The sequence below is a fragment of the Anomaloglossus baeobatrachus genome, chromosome 6 (assembly GCF_048569485.1).
Source record: "Anomaloglossus baeobatrachus isolate aAnoBae1 chromosome 6, aAnoBae1.hap1, whole genome shotgun sequence".
Taxonomy (NCBI): domain Eukaryota; kingdom Metazoa; phylum Chordata; class Amphibia; order Anura; family Aromobatidae; genus Anomaloglossus; species Anomaloglossus baeobatrachus.
This window is the reverse complement of record NC_134358.1, coordinates 111,954,562-111,971,656: the sequence shown is the minus strand read 5'-3', so window position 1 is coordinate 111,971,656 and position 17,095 is coordinate 111,954,562. Positions and strand designations below refer to the sequence as shown.

The 17,095-nt window shown below is 49.4% G+C and overlaps 1 protein-coding gene across 1 annotated transcript; it reads right to left on the bottom strand.

The window, feature by feature from the left end:
* Positions 1-1,058: 1,058 nt before the first annotated feature.
* Positions 1,059-16,451, bottom strand: RPL7 (ribosomal protein L7). Its single transcript, XM_075353172.1, has 7 exons — positions 16,399-16,451; positions 13,382-13,484; positions 13,133-13,299; positions 12,291-12,428; positions 11,848-11,957; positions 10,635-10,844; positions 1,059-1,114 (listed from the first exon to the last, which is right to left on the bottom strand). The coding sequence occupies exons 1-6, from the start codon at positions 16,410-16,412 to the stop codon at positions 10,636-10,638; spliced, it is 741 nt and encodes a 246-aa protein (XP_075209287.1). The 5' UTR covers positions 16,413-16,451; the 3' UTR covers positions 1,059-1,114; position 10,635.
* Positions 16,452-17,095: the final 644 nt, after the last annotated feature.

The following is a 17,095-nucleotide window of genomic DNA, read 5'->3' as shown; positions in this document are numbered from 1 at the left end:
GGAGGGCTTGTTTTTTAGAATGAGCTGTAAATTTTATTCTACTACTTTATAAACACATTTTTATTTTTTTTGAGGCAAGATTGTCAACAAAAACTTAACAAACAGCAATTCTAGCAGTTTTTTTTATGGTTCCATGGCATTCTCAGGCACAATAAGATATATTTAGTATTTCTGCACGCTAAGTTTGTGGGGTTTAAAGCTTTTTTTTTTTTTTTAAATGACATTTTAGGAGGAGGATAGAGAGATGGTTATCAAAAAAAAAAAATAGGAGAAAAAAAAAAAATAAAAAGCAGCACTCCAGCGTTTTAGTGAGAAAAAGGCTTTAATAAGACCAGTGGCAACGTTTTAGTTCCAGAGAACTTTTTCAAGCCATGGATGGATATCTAGATAGATAATATTTTTTCACAGTACTTCCTGGACCAACAAGAGAACTTGTATACGAGCTTGTTCGATTTGACGGATACTGATTATCCTGGGTAGCACTGAGTGCACTGGAGAACATCTCTCCATGGTTAGCCTTTGACTGACAGCTACTCTTGATCTGGCAGGACCTGATTGGCTGAGAGATATGTCAGACAGGAAATCCATGGTTAGGCCTGTTATCATAGCAACCACTGTATACCCCACAATTGCACTGTAGGGGTGCGGACAAAGGGGGTGATCTCAGTTTGTCACATTACTCATATGCTGCCATAACTACGGACAAAGACATATGAGGGGTTGAAGCGCAGGGATCGGCATTATGACTGGTCTCAGCCCTTGCAGTGAGCCCAGCTCTGTAACAACCGCCTCCTGATGTGGACGGCACAACGTCTGTGCCCAAGACATAACTATACCTTACTGCTGAAAATCATCTGCAATCTAGATGTACAATTATGTCATTGGTTGGAAGATACATATCTCTACGCACATACTTTGCTTAATGCCAATGAGATATTTCAATCCAAAATATTAAGAAGTGTAAAAGGAGAATTTTACAGTCAAAATGAGATTTTCAACGTCCCTTTAATTGAACAACCAGCAGTGCTGAAGATAAAAATATGACAGACCATACGAGCTTTTGTAAATGGATTTTATTATTAATTGACCAGAGTGGGATGGCTCCATGGGAAACCTAAAAAGACAAAAGAAATAAAGTTAGTTAAAAAAAAAAAAAAAGCACAAGGACATCACATCTACACTGAAAATCTGCCGACAGTAACATGTAGTTACATGCAATGTCAAAGCAGTGATGCTGAGCGATCTCTGGAGCTGCACCGCCTGCTGTGACCACCGCCGGGTCATCGTTATTCCAGGCTCCGACATAAACTGGTGTTGGGAATAACCCTGTAATCAGGGGCGAAGGGAATTTTGTTTACTTACCGTAAATTCCTTTTCTTCTAGCTCCAATTGGGAGACCCAGACAATTGGGTGTATAGCTACTGCCTCCGGAGGCCGCACAAAGTACTACACTTAAAAATGTAAGGCCCCTCCCCTTCTGGCTATACACCCCCCCGTGGGAGCACGGGTCCCTCAGTTTTAGTGCAAAAGCAAGAAGGAGGAAAGCCAATAACTGTTTCAAAAACAAATTCAATCCGATAAACAATATCGGAGAACGTGCCTTATCAACATGAACAACATGTGCACCCGAAAAACAAATACCCTAAGAAAAAACAGGGCGGGTGCTGGGTCTCCCAATTGGAGCTAGAAGAAAAGGAATTTACGGTAAGTAAACAAAATTCCCTTCTTTTTCGCTCCTAATTGGGAGACCCAGACAATTGGGACGTCCAAAAGCAGTCCCTGGGTGGGTAAAAGAATACCTCGTGATCGGGCTGTCAGGCAGCCCTTTCTTACAGGTGGGCCACCGCCGCCTGCAGGACTTGTCTACCTAGGCTGGCATCCGCCGAAGCGTAGGTATGCACCTGATAATGCTTGGTAAAAGTGTGCAGACTCGACCAGGTAGCCGCCTGGCACACCTGCTGAGCCGTAGCCTGATGCCGTAATGCCCAGGACGCACCCACGGCTCTGGTAGAATGGGCCTTCAGTCCAGAAGGAGTCGGAAGCCCAGCAGAACGGTAGGCGTGAAGAATTGGTTCCTTGATCCACCGCGCAAGGGTGGATTTGGAAGCTTGCGACCCTTTATGCTGACCAGCGACCAGGATAAAGAGTGCATCCGAACGGCGCAGAGGCGCCGTGCGGGAAATGTAGATCCTGAGTGCTCTCACCAGGTCCAACAGATGCAAACCCTTTTCAAATTGGTGAACTGGATGCGGACACAAAGATGGTAAAGTGATATCCTGATTGAGATGAAAGGAAGATACCACCTTGGGAAGAAACTCTGGAATTGGACGCAGTACTACCTTGTCTTGGTGAAACACCAGGAAGGGAGATTTGCAAGATAACGCCGCCAGCTCTGACACTCTCCGAAGAGACGTGACCGCCACCAGAAAAGCCACTTTCTGTGAAAGCCGAGAAAAGGAAATCTCCTTCATAGGCTCGAAAGGCGGCTTCTGGAGAGCAATTAGAACCTTGTTCAGATCCCAGGGTTCCAATGGCCGCTTGTAAGGGGGAACGATATGACAAACCCCTTGCAGGAACGTGCGTACCTTAGGAAGTCGCGCCAGGCGCTTCTGAAAGAGTACGGATAGCGCAGAGACTTGTCCTTTAAGGGAGCTAAGCGACAAACCTTTTTCCAACCCAGACTGCAGGAAGGAAAGAAAAATAGGCAATGCAAATGGCCAGGGAGAAACTCCCTGAGTGGAGAACCAAGATAAGAATATCTTCCACGTTCTGTGGTAGATCTTGGCGGAGGATGGTTTCCTAGCCTGTCTCATGGTGGCAACAACATCATGAGATAAACCTGAGGTCCCTAGGATCCAGGACTCAATGGCCACACAGTCAGGTTCAGGGCCGCAGAATTCAGATGGAAAAACGGCCCTTGAGACAGCAAGTCTGGACGGCCTGGTAGCGCCCACGGTTGTCCTACCGTAAGATGCCACAGATCCGGATACCACGACCTCCTTGGCCAGTCTGGAGCGACGAGAATGGCGCAACGGCAGTCGGACCTGATTTTGCGGAGCACTCTGGGCAACAATGCCAGAGGTGGAAACACATAAGGTAGTCGGAACTGCGACCAATCCTGAACTAAGGCGTCTGCCGCCAGAGCTCGGTGATCGTGAGACCGTGCCATGAAAACCGGGACCTTGTTGTTGTGCCGTGACGCCATCAGGTCGACGTCCGGCATCCCCCAGTGGCGACAGATCTCCTGAAACACGTCCGGGTGAAGGGACCATTCCCCTGCGTCCATGCCCTGGCGACTGAGAAAGTCTGCTTCCCAGTTTTCCACGCCTGGGATGTGAACTGCGGATATGGTGGATGCTGTGTTTTCCACCCACGTCAGAATCCGCCGGACTTCTTGAAAGGCTTGCCGACTGCGTGTTCCCCCTTGGTGGTTGATGTACGCCACCGCTGTGGAATTGTCCGACTGAATCCGGATCTGCTTGCCCTCCAGCCACTGTTGGAAGGCTCGCAGAGCAAGATAGACTGCTCTGATTTCCAGAACATTGATCTGAAGGGTGGACTCTCTCTGAGTCCACGTACCCTGAGCCCTGTGGTGAAGAAACACTGCTCCCCACCCTGATAGGCTCGCATCTGTCGTGACCACCGCCCAGGATGGGGGTAGGAACGACTTTCCTTTTGACAATGAGGTGGGAAGAAGCCACCATCGGAGAGAGTCCTTGGCTGCCTGAGAGAGGGAGACATCCCTGGCGAGGGACGTCGACTTCCCGTCCCATTGGCGGAGAATGTCCCATTGTAGAGGGCGCAGATGAAACTGCGCGAAAGGGACTGCTTCCATTGCTGCCACCATCTTCCCTAGGAAATGCATGAGGCGCCTCAAGGAGTGGGACTGGTTCTGCAGGAGAGATTGCACCCCTGTCTGCAGAGAGCACTGCTTGTCCAGTGGAAGCTTCACTATCGCTGAGAGAGTATGAAACTCCATGCCAAGATATGTTAGTGATTGGGTCGGGGTTAGATTTGACTTTGAAAAGTTGATAATCCACCCGAAACTCTGGAGAGTCTTCAGTGCCACGTCCAGACTGTGTTGGCATGCCTCTTGAGAGGGTGCCTTTATAAGTAGATCGTCCAAATACGGGATCACGGAGTGACCCTGCGAGTGCAGGACAGCTACTACTGCTGCCATGACCTTGGTGAAGACCCGAGGGGCTGTTGCCAGCCCGAAAGGTAACGCTACGAACTGCAGGTGTTCGCTTTCTATAACGAAGCGTAGAAAACGCTGATGCTCTGGCGCAATCGGCACGTGAAGATAAGCATCTTTGATGTCTATTGATGCTAAGAAATCTCCTTGAGACATTGAGGCTATGACGGAGCGTAGAGATTCCATCCGGAACCTCCTGGTTTTTACGTGTTTGTTGAGCAACTTTAGATCCAGGACGGGCCGAAAGGACCCGTCCTTCTTTGGCACCACAAACAGATTGGAGTAAAAACCGTGACCTTGTTCCTGAAGAGGAACGGAAGTCACCACTCCTTCCGCCTTTAGAGCGGCCACCGCCTGCAGCAGAGCATCGGCTCGGTCGGGCGGTGGAGAAGTTCTGAAGAAACGAGTTGGAGGACGAGAGCTGAACTCTATCCTGTACCCGTGAGACAGAATGTCCTTCACCCAACGGTCTTTGACCTGTGACAGCCAAATGTCGCCAAAGCGGGAGAGCCTGCCACCGACCGAGGATGCGGAGAGAGGAGGCTGAAAGTCATGAGGAAGCCGTCTTGGTAACGGTTCTTCCTGCTGTCTTTTTTGGGCGTGACTGAGTCCGCCAAGAATCTGAGCCTCTCTGATCCTTTTGAGTCCTTTTGGACGAGGAGAATTGGGACCTGCCTGAGCCTCGAAAGGACCGAAAACCAGACTGACCCCTCCTTTGTTGGGGCTTGTTTTGTCTGTGTTGAGGTAAGGATGAGTCCTTACCCTTGGAGTGTTTAATGATTTCATCCAAACGCTCCCCAAACAATCGGTCGCGAGAAAAAGGCAAACTGGTTAAGCACTTCTTGGAAGCAGAATCTGCCTTCCATTCTCTCAACCACAGGGCTCTGCGCAAAACCACGGAGTTGGCTGACGCCACCGCCGTACGGCTCGTAGAGTCCAGGACAGCATTAATCGCGTAAGACGCGAATGCAGACATTTGAGAGGTCAATGGTGCCACCTGCGGGGCAGATGTACGTGTGACCGAGTCGACTTGTATAAGCCCAGCTGAAATGGCTTGGAGTGCCCATACGGCTGCAAAAGCTGGCGCCAACGACGCTCCAATAGCTTCATAGATGGATTTCAGCCAGAGCTCCATCTGCCTGTCAGTGGCATCTTTAAGTGCCGCTCCATCTTCTACTGCAACTAAAGATCTAGCTGCAAGCCTGGAGATTGGAGGGTCCACCTTGGGACACTGGGTCCAACCCTTGACCACGTCAGGGGGAAAAGGATAGCGTGTATCTTTAAGCCGTTTAGAAAACCGCTTCTCAGGATAAGCGTGGTGTTTCTGGATTGCATCTCTAAAGTCAGAGTGGTCCAGAAAAGTGCTTAATTTACGCTTGGGATATCTGAAATGGAATTTCTCCTGCTGTGAAGCTGCCTCCTCCGCAGGAAGAGCTGGCGGGGAAATATCTAACATCCTATTGATGGACGCTATAAGATCATTCACTATGGCGTCACCATCCGGTGTATCCAGATTGAGAGCGGTCCCAGGATCAGAATCTTGATCAGTTACATCCGCCTCATCACCCATAGATTCGTCCCGCTGGGATCCTGACCAGTGAGACGAAGTTGAGGGCCCCTCATAACGAGGCCGCTTAGGTTGTCTGGGACTGTTGTCTGAGTCAGAATCGTCACCCTGGGGTGCATGTGACACCCCCGGAGCTTGGAAGTGTTCCAGCTGAGGGGGACCAGGGAGCAATGATGCCACAGTGTCCATGGTCTGAGTTACTGGTCTAGACTGCAATGTTTCAAGAATCTTTGACATGGTCATAGACAATCTGTCAGCAAAAGCTGCAAACTCCGTTCCTGTCACCTGGACAGCATTCACAGGTGGTACACTCTGGGTCACGTCCAGCAGAGGCCCCGGCTGTGCAAGTTGCACAGGGGCCGAGCACTGCACACAATGGGGGTCAGTGGAACCTGCCGGTAGAGCAGCCCCACATGCGGTACAGGCAGCATATAATGTCTGTGCCTTGGCACCCTTGCGTTTTGCGGACGACATGCTGTTGCCTCCTTGTAATCTAGGAGGGTATATAGCCGAGAATCACCAGCGACCGTACAGTACAAAGTATTTGCAAACACAAAATACTCAGTATACAAACGGCACAAGTGGGGGTGAGCCCTTGAGGGCTGCTTACCGCCCGCTGAACAGCGGGTATGAGGCCGTAGAATCCCGTGTCTGGGTCTCCCCGTCTCCCCTCTGCAGCTCAGCGTGCAGGCAGGAATGGCTGCCGGCGTTCAGTGAAGAGGGGCGGACCGTGGGCGTGCCACAAACAAAGTGCGGGAAACTGCGTCCTACTGTGCCTGGTGTGAGGGCTGGAGTATGTAAAAAAGACTCCAGCCCTCAGCGCTGATGCTCTGTACAGCGTCCCGCCCTCCTCCTGACTGGCAGGTGCGGAGGCGGGAACGAACGAACTAGGCCGCAAAAGCCGGGGACTGTAGTAATAAGCGCGGCCGTGATATATGCACGGTCAGCGCGGAAGTCCCCGGCGCACCACAAGTCCCAGCCGCGTCGCAGTCCCAGCGGCCGGCGCGACCGTTCTCCCTGAGTCTACCCCCTCAGCTAAGCTGAAGTGAGGAAATGGCACAAGCGCAGCAGCGCTGTTGTCCCCGGCGCACTAACACACCCAGTAATGCTGCGGTGTGCGCGCGTATGCACGGGGACACAGAGTACCTTGACGGAGCAGGGCCATGTCCCTGACGATACTCAGCTCCATATCCAGCGGCTTCTCCAGGGCTGTGGATGGAGCACGGTCTCAGTGCCTGGAGACCGGTAAAATCCCACTTCGCCCAGAGCCCTAATGGGGATGGGGAAGGAATCAGCATGTGGGCTCCAGCCTCCGTACCCGCAATGGGTACCTCAACCTTAACAAGCACCACCGACAGAAAGTGGGGTGAGAAGGGAGCATGCTGGGGGCCCTGTATGGGCCCTCTTTTCTTCCATCCGACATAGTCAGCAGCTGCTGCTGACTAAATAGTGGAGCTTTGCGTGCGTGTCTGACCTCCTTCGCACAAAGCAAAAACTGAGGGACCCGTGCTCCCACGGGGGGTGTATAGCCAGAAGGGGAGGGGCCTTACACTTTTAAGTGTAGTACTTTGTGCGGCCTCCGGAGGCAGTAGCTATACACCCAATTGTCTGGGTCTCCCAATTAGGAGCGAAAAAGAAATAAAGTGTTCTACGCAGATTTATTACAACTGTGTTAGAAGGTGAATGATGCCACCGGTATTTCGGTCACATCACAATAATCAGGTGGTGTTGCCTCATTTTTAAAGTCTAACCAGGAGCAGAGTGTAACCCTGGAAATTCCTGCATTTCCAGTCTGGTAATGTTGCCGGTGTTTTTATTCTGGTTTGAAAGTGAAATCTACAGTGTAAATTGTCCGGCTTTTATAAGATCTGTTTCCCAGAAAATTCAATAGACCGAGCAACACAGCGGGTACAGAAGGCACATAGTGCAACATTATGAATAAAACCAAATGCAAAAGTTTGCCAACACCAGATGCGCATAAATATTATAGATGTACTTTTAAAATAGCATAAATAATGTTACTACTATAATGTGCAGCAAATACACTGAAAGCCTTAGGCTGGGGCCACACAGGGCACTACTGCAATGCTCGCATGAGACTCGGATCGCGCTGGCAGCACAGCAGGAGCAGAGTGTCATGCGAGCCTGCCTGCGTCTGAGGTCCGACCCTGGGAGTGGACCTCAGCTGCGGGGGGCGGGCCGGCGATGCGGAGGGGCGGACCAGCACTGCAGAGGGGTGGGCCGGCACAGAGGAGGGGAGGGAGGGATTTATCTCCTTCTCTCCTCCGTAGCCGGCTATTGTGATTCTCGCTCTGCACGCGCGGTACATCGGTGTACCGCGAGTGCAGTGCGATTTTTCTCTCGCCCCATTTACTTGAATGGGTGCGAGACAAAAAGGAACTCGCCTTACACTCGCAGCATGCTGCGATTGTTTTCTCGGTCCGATTAGGGCTGAGAAAATAATCGCTCATGGGTGCTGGCACATAGGCTAATATTGGTCCGAGGGGAATGCGATGTTTTATCGCACTGCACTCGCACCGATTTTCTCGCCGTGTGGCTTAGGCCTTATAGGAGTCCTCCCCATTCGCAGACACTCAGCCTATCTTGCAGAACGGCCTCTTAGTGAGCCCAACACCAGGACCGTTAACACCATTCCTGGCAAGTTTTACTTTTGGCATACATGCCATTTTAAGGGCTGTATTTATTTTTTTTCATTTTTGGTTATTCAAGTAATATTTGCATCTTTTTTTTTTCCAGGATACACGGAGCTTAATTTGTTATTTTCACTTTTTTTCAATCCTGATAACAAATAAATGAATGTCCGTTTACTTTTATTACTTGCAGGACCTGTGGAGAGTTCATACCCATGTGACCAGAAGGGGCGGGGCCTCAGACAACAAAGCGGATACCAGCTGGTCACATGGGCATGACCTCACCACAGGTCCTGCAAATAAAAGTGAATTGATGGTATAATACTTATCCCCTCCCCCTGTTAGAATTCGCATAACTATGAATACCCCCCCCCCCCAGATAGTATCTGATCCTCAGCTGCTGTCACTTGAGAAGCTGACGATTTTATAAACTTTACTTTCTTGGGCTTCAAAACCTAAACATCCGAGCTGACCACTAAAGGCATGTATAGAATCAGCCTGATAGTGCCAGTATAGCACTGGCTTTAGGTTATATATGAAAATCCTGGTGATTGGTTCCCTTTAAAGGCAACCTGTCAGGTGCAGTATGCACCCAGACCACGAGCAGTTCTGGGTGCATATTGCTAATCCCTGCCTTACTGTCCCTGTGTCTAGTAGCATAGATAAAGAGATCTTTAGTAAAAGTATTTCTAAAGATCCTTTATGATATGCTAATGGCAGCTCCGCGACACAGGCTGAGCGGCTTGTCAGGTAAATTAGCTTTCTGAAAAACAGCAATTGGTCAAAGCCCTTGACCTCTATCCAAGGCACTTCAAAACAGATACAAGTCAAATCAGAACGCTGACGATCCCTCAAGACGTGTGTGAATGATATTTGCAAGTGTCCACTGTTTCATACTGCCACGATTGTGCCCACACAAGCCCTACATTGCAGAGCACAAACGATGTGGCACATGTCACCTAGGGGTTAAAGTTCTCTTGTAGGCCACGTGCACACTATTTGGAGAGTTTTGCCCCTCAGTATTGGTAAGCCAAAACCAGAAGTGGATAGAAATACTTTTTTCTTGATTGTTTCACTCCTGCTTTTGGCTTAAAAACACAGGTAAAAAACCTCTGAAATACTCAACATGTGTACGTGGCCTTAGAAATCCAAGTGGTAAACCAACTCTTCCCATGCATCACATAGGTGGGGTCACAACTGAGCGCAGCCGCTGCCGGGGGAGTATGGCTGCAGCACCATTCTGAAAAGGGCTCTGAGGAATTTCATTCCAGTGGATTCAATAAAGAACAGCACCGAGCCCCATGTGCAGCGTCTGGACCCCGGGGACCCTCTGCTCGTCTCAGCAGACACGTCTCCAAAGTTTCTTCCAGACAAGCCAGAGACGTTCAGCACGATGTGAACTGTGCAGCTTCTAATAATGGCAGTGTATGCGGATACCAATATAAAGACTTAACACAAATCTTTGCCGATGGCCATGTGCATGCAGCCCTCCACCATTTGCATCATCAAAGCATTGTGAATAAGAACCAATACACGCTGGAACACAGAACTATAGTCCATGTGAAGGGCTATGCAGCAGCCTATAATGCAAGTGGTTGTAGTACAGCATCGGGCCTGACTGATCCAGTCACTGACACACACTTGATAGCTATCTGGAAACCTTTTACAGCCCCTATACAGAGACAGGAGCACAGTCCATCATGTGTGTGTGCAGCTTCCGCATTCTCAACCATTATGGCATTACACAGCCATCACATGGGGGCAGCACTCCAATACTGGCACTCAGAAGCTGCTCCACTGACATGGGGCGCTGTAAGGCTATGTGCGCACGTTGCGTACTGTCACTGCAGAAATTTCTGCAGCGATTTGAACAGCACACGTGCGCTTCAAATCGCTGCAGAAAGAGTCCGTAATGGGAAAAAAAAAAAAGCCGATTTTATGCGCTCTGACTGCAGCCCCTCCCATAGACAGAGCGGGGACTGCATGCAGAGGCAGGAAAGAAGTGACATGTCACTTCTCAGAACGCGCGCTTCAGGTAGCAGCCGAAGCGCTGCGCTCTAATACGCAACGTGCGCACGGCTCCTGCATAATCTTCATAGATTATGCTGGGGACGCAGGACGCATGCAGTTACGCTGCGGTGCAGATCGCAGCGTAACTGCATGCAAATACGCAACGTGCGCACATAGCCTAATACCTGTATTATCATACCAGCTTACTTACCTTAGTTCATCCTCTTTATCAGTCTGTTGATCTGGTCTTCCCTGTTTCCTGCATCACCACCTTCCACAAAGTGTGTGGTTTTCTTCTTCATACCCCCCCTGGGGGATGACAGCTTGAAGGGCCAGAGGAAGTTGTTTGCGGATTTGAAGTTTTTGCCAACTGTGTAAATCTCATGGATCAGATCTTCAACACAAATGATGCCATGCTTGCCTAAGAAGCAAAAATGAATTGTCAGACTGACATGGTAAGGGTATTTGGCACTTGCTACAAAAAAATGTCTGCATCTAAAAACTGCACCTTGTGGCCGAAAAATTCATTTCTTTTATGTGTATTCAATGGTAGGAAAGGCTAAAAAAAACGCAGAACAAAAACGCACAAAGCATAGACATGCTGCTCTTTTCTGCGCCCAAAACTGCGAGAAAAAAAAAAAAAAGCAGCAACGTGGCACAGCATTTCTGAATTCTCAGACTTTGCTGGAAGGAGATATGCAGTTTTGGATAACAAACTGCACAAAATATGCGGCAAAAAAACGCAGTATGCGAACAAAGCCTTAGTCAGGTCTCCCCAAATTAGAGCCATTATGAGCCCGTGAGCAGACAGTCAGGGCATGTGTACAGCGAGTTTGTATTGCACACAGTGCATTTTTAATGAGTTTCTTGATGCAAATTTTAGTGATTGTGTCACAAGAAAATTGCATGCAAATCCTTATGTCAGCAAAGTCAGTGAGAAACCTGAAGCTTTGTGCACATATGGAGTTGTTTTCCTTGCAGATTTGGTGCAGAAAATAATCTGCAGCATTCTTTCTGCATTTTTCACCATTGAAAGCAATGAAAACCACATGGAGAAGAAAATTAAAAAAAAAAAAAAAAAAAGCACAAGAGATGCAGAAATTTCTGCAACCAAGTAGTCAACATGTGCACAAAGCCTAAAATTGAAGCTTGATGCAGATTTTCCATAGCATTTCTTCCTGAATATTTTGCTGTGAATTTAACGCTTTGCACTACAAAGTGGTGAATCTGCAGCAAAATAAACACTCATCTCCTTAGCTGGTACTGTATAGATTTTACACACAGAGCTGCACAAAGCCAGCACCTTGTGCATTTGCCTTTAGATCAGGACGGATTACTAGACCCCAGCTTTTGCCCTAAATATATAATCCACCCTACCTGGTATCCAGTTATATTAATCTAAATTCATCAGATGCCCAACATACCAAGGTGTCGCTCAATATAGGAGTTCTGAGTCAGAGGGATACGCTGCTTCTTAATCTTCAGGTAACCTCGCTTGTAGATCAACGTCTTCACAGACTTCAGATTAGGATAACTACAACACAACAAGGTCACATGACAAACCTAAAACACAAATCCCCCAGTGTATTGTACCTTTTTCCAAACTAACAACAAACATCTACTACTGCACATTGATTGACCGCAGCCGTCTGTCACCGGAGAAGGCAGCGTTCCTAGATTCAGAGTCCGCTGTGTTGTCCGGTAGCTTCTAATAACTCAACACCATCATATGTCAGAAACCAGTCCCTGACATGAGCTGCCATTGCATGTCCAGGTCGCAAATCAGCTTTCATTATTTCATGCTGAAAGGACAATGCTTGAGGAATGGGAAGAGCTTTTTTGCCAAATCCAGCTGCACATTACTCACCCCCAAGCAATATAGGGCTCTACCAATCGGAGCATATTGATAGAAGTCTTGTTGAGCTTCACAAAGGTGCCGTTGAAGATCTGACGCAGGCGGAGGAGTTGCAATACTTTACGGACCTTTGGGCTGACACCATTGATACTGGAGGGGGGAAAAAAATGGGTGTTTTGTTAAATTCTGACATGTGGAACTTTTACATAATGATCTGGATTACCAGAGCAGTGCAAATAATGACAGTGCAACATGAACGTTACATGAATATCACTTTTTTTCCCCTACATTTGCCAAGACCCCGATACCATAATGCAAAGATCCCACCAGCATAAATATCCAGTGTGACAGCAGGATGACGAGCTCACTGGACCTCTATAGCTGGACCTGCTGTTCTGTGAATTATCTTGCATCACCAATGAAGTGCCATTCATTGCCTGGGAGGGTGTCGGAAGTAACGTAAGTGACTATAAACCACAGATCAGGCTCAGTGTCGGGGCCATTTAGGTGAATGAAGACTCGCTCACTGCACCATCGTGTAGGGGACACTTAGTTGAGTACACCAGGAAAGGCAGAGTGGTATGATCACTCAGGGGAGATGCGTTGCACACTTTCCAAGTATATTTGTGGAGTATCCAGAGTACATTACAGGAAAAGCAAAACAGATTAAATACTCCCACATCTCAGCCACTTGCTGCAGATATTAATCTGTAATGTAGATATTAAACCCACTGCAGTGCATAGAATGAAACCCACAGCAGATCATCTGCAAACCACAGCAAAATCCACAGTGAATAAGGTGTGAATTGTACTTAGAAAATGCAGACACATCTACACGACAGTAAGATTCTTACCCGCGAATTCTGATGACAAAAGCCAATTTGGGCTCGGCAGGGACATAGTAGTTTCCAGCTTTCCGGGCCATTCTTGCCATACGCAGCTCCCGCCTGTACATCTGCCGGTACTCCTTGTAGTAGTTCTCTGCCCTCTTGTAGATGAGCTTCCTTTTTTGCTTACGGACCTGTCAATCACAGAATATACAGTAAAGCACATACACAGACCGCAGCTCCATCTAGGCAAGCTCATCCCCCCAACAGCCTCACCTTTTTATCCTTCAGGACCTTCTTGATCCTTTTGGCCTTGGCGACCGCAAAGGCCTTGCGTTTTTTCACAAGGCTTTCTGGAACGGATGGCAACTTTTTTCCTCTGCAACAGAAGATTAGGTTTGTTACTTTAATAAAAAAATAAATAAATATAAAAATATAGTAACCAACACTTTACTTCTCATGAGCTCTCAACCGGTGGGTGCTAAGAATCTTAACCACCTGTTCTAAGATGTGCAACTTGTTAGTTTTTGGCCATTCGAGCTTACAATCTACAGTATGTCTGTAAAGGCCCCGTCACACACAGCAACATCGCTAGCAACATCACTGCTAACGCACAGCTTTTGTGACGTTGCTAGCGATGTTGCTGTGTGTGACATCCAGCAACAACCTGGCCCCTGCTGTGAGGTCGCTGGTTGTTGCTGAATGTCCTGGGCCATTTTTTAGTTGTTGCTCTCCCGCTGTGAAGCACACATCGCTGTGTGTGACAGCGAGACAGCAACAACTAAATGTGCAGGCAGCAGGAGCCGGCTTCTGCGGAGGCTGGTAACCACGGTAAACATCGGGTAACCAAGAAGCCCTGTCCCTGGTTACCCGATATTTACCTTTGTTACCAGCCTCCGCCGCTCTCACTGTCAGTGCCGGCTCCTGCTCTGTGCACATGTAGCTGCAGGACACATCGGGTTAATTAACCCAATGTGTGCTGTAGCTAGGAGAGCAGGGAGCCAGCGCTAAGCGGTGTGCGCTGCTCCCTGCTCTGTGCACATTTAGCTGCAGCACACATCGGGTAATTAACCCGATGTGTGCTGTAACTAGGAGAGCAGGGAGCCAGCGCTCAGTGTGCGCTGCTCCCTGCTCGTGTAGCTCCGTGCGTTGGTAACCAAGGTAAATATCGGGTTGGTTACCCGATATTTACCTTAGTTACCAAGCGCAGCATCTTCCACGCGGCACTGGGGGCTGGTCACTGGTTGCTGGTGAGCTCACCAGCAACTCGTGTAGCCACGCTCCAGCGATCCCTGCCAGGTCAGGTTGCTGGTGGGATCGCTGGAGCGTCGCAGTGTGACCTCTCACCAGCGACCTCCTAGCAACTTACCAGCGATCCCTATCGTTGTTGGGATCGCTGGTAAGTTGCTTAGTGTGACTGGACCTTTTGGCACTGTGCTGTTAATGGCGCCATAAAGAAGATAAAATACATTGACCTACATCAGACTGCAAGTAGACTCACTATTGCATGCCTTTACTGCTGCGTTCAAGAATAGGCTTAGACTATTTGATTTGAGCAACCAGTGCGGTTTTCGGCCCCCCACATTTTACACAGTACTACATAACGTGTAGCTCCCCTGTAATGACAGGTCTTGTGCAGCTGCAAACAAAGGATGTATAGTGGAGAGGAGCAAAAAGCGTTATAGAACCCTGAGCAGGCATCTGTAGTAGAGATGAGTGAATACATGGAAGTTTAGTTAGGCGGGTGCAACCAAATGGGTTTGGACTTTGTATGCTCATGGTCCCTGGATCAGAGCCCTGTAACCCCCTAACTGCTGGGATCCCCGGTGTGGCTTCTAATACATAGTCTCAGCATGTCACCATGACTGTAGTGTGACATACAGGACAGTGAGCCTCATCTACGAGACAGCGCCAGGGATCCTAGGACGGAGGTTTGCAAGTGCTCTGCTCCAGCGGCCACAGACTACAGATGTGTCTGCTCAGCGTTCTGCAAAGTTTTTTGCTCAACTCCAATGTGTAGAGATAAAGGGGTATATATATATAGGTAAGTGATGGAATATGGCCAGAATATACCACCCAGGTGATCACTGGAGGACTAGCCCACTAGTCCGGAGCCTAGAGAGCCCACAGTCATATGCACAGACATCCCCTAGGCGCCCATGGCATCAATCAAGTGAATGAGGAGTACAGCTCAGGGAAGAGTCATCGTACAGGGAAAATTAAAGGGGCATAGCGCAGCCCTCCACCCTCTTCATTTTCATGGTTGGTGGTGGTCCCAGAGGATGGACCCTCACTCCTGGCACAGCCGAGGCCTTACTAAAATGGGAATAACCCTTTAATGCTGAAACTGCAAACCTAAACTAGTGATAAGAGGGCTGTACCATTGTCGGATGATCAGGACACGTAACCAGGGCGCTCGGATGGTCTCGACCCCTCCTGTACCGAGTGTAATGGAAGTCAATGGGAAAGGGAGTCATTTTCCGAAAGATCTTGCGTAAAAATGTGCCCCCCATTGACCTCCAATATGTATACAGCGAGGACACAGGGGGGCTGTATACAGCGAGGACACAGGGGGGCTGTATACAGCGAGGACACAGGGGGGCTGTATACAGCGAGGACACAGGGGGGCTGTATACAGCGAGGACACAGGGGGGCTGTATACAGCGAGGACACAGGGGGGCTGTATACAGCGAGGACACAGGGGGGCTGTATACAGCGAGGACACAGGGGGGCTGTATACAGCGAGGACACAGGGGGGCTGTATACAGCGAGGACACAGGGGGGCTGTATACAGCGAGGACACAGGGGAGCTGTATACAGCGAGGACACAGGGGGGCTGTACACAGCGAGGACACAGGGGGGCTGTACACAGCGAGGACACAGGGGGGCTGTATACAGCGAGGACACAGGGGGGCTGTATACAGTGAGGACACAGAGGGGCTGTATACGGGGAGCAGCAGATATACATGGCCTATAGCCACACCCGGGGGCGCACACCGGGCCTGACTACTCCCTGTCTCCCCGGACTCCCACCCGAGTCACTGGCCTCACTGTCGGACACTCAGCGGCAGAGCCCCCGTAGGACACAGCAGGCTCAGCCTGCACCAGGCCGCGGCACAAGCCGGCTTCAGACATCAGAGAGAAATCCTGAGCCTGAACCCTCTGAACTCGACCAATAGCGGGCACAATACGATCCCCTCGTGTCTGCCATCTATGAAGCGGCGCAGGCTGCACGATCCCGCCATATAACGGCAGGATTACAGCGGATGAAACCGAGACCATGATTTACTCACTCTGTCCCCGCCATCTTCACCACCGGAAAAGAGGGTAACACGCATGCGCGGCGGAAACTTAACCACGCTGCGACGTGACGTCATTTCCTTGCGCGACAGGGTGCGCACTGGGATGACGTGTGCAGTAGACGTGAGTGTGTGGGGCTTCTAGCGCGTGTGTATGGAGGGAAGGAGGAGCGCGGTGATGGAGCCGGGGTGACCGGCCCCGGGAGCGGCGTCTGCCCCGGTCACAGGTCCCAGCACCGCTGCAGCCCGTTATTCTCCGCAGGCTTCAGATACGTGTGTTTGTGTATAACAGGCCGTACAGTGCTGGGGCTTCAGAGACGGGGGGTGAGGGGAGGTGAGCAACCTCATCAATAAGGATAAAAGTAAAATCCTCTGTACTCCCCCCTCCAGTGATGCCTCTCTGCTGCTTTCACTCTTTGTGACTACAGTGCACTTGGACCGCTGCAGTCAATCACTGCTCTTGAGCCAATTAAATTGCCATCACCAATGAGCCTGATGGGGTTAAAAAAATGCAAACCCTTTATCCCCTTTTTGGTGGGATCACATATAGGCAATTTGCCTCAGATTGGTTTTATATAGGATGTAACCCACAATGCATGCCACATAAAGAATTGATTCACTGTGATTTTCTGTGCAGACATTTTCCATAAATTGTACATAGGATTTCTGTGTTATCCTGTGGATTTACTGC

What these genes read in the sequence shown, in the direction of transcription:
- RPL7 (XM_075353172.1), bottom strand. An exon ending in TTTGTCATCAGAATTCGCGG is followed by an intron (nt 12,429 to 13,132) that starts GTAAGAATCTTA and finishes TCCCCCCTCCAG; the next exon opens with TATCAATGGTGTCAGCCCAA. An exon ending in CTATATTGAGCGACACCTTG is followed by an intron (nt 10,845 to 11,847) that starts GTATGTTGGGCA and finishes TTTGCTTCTTAG; the next exon opens with GCAAGCATGGCATCATTTGT.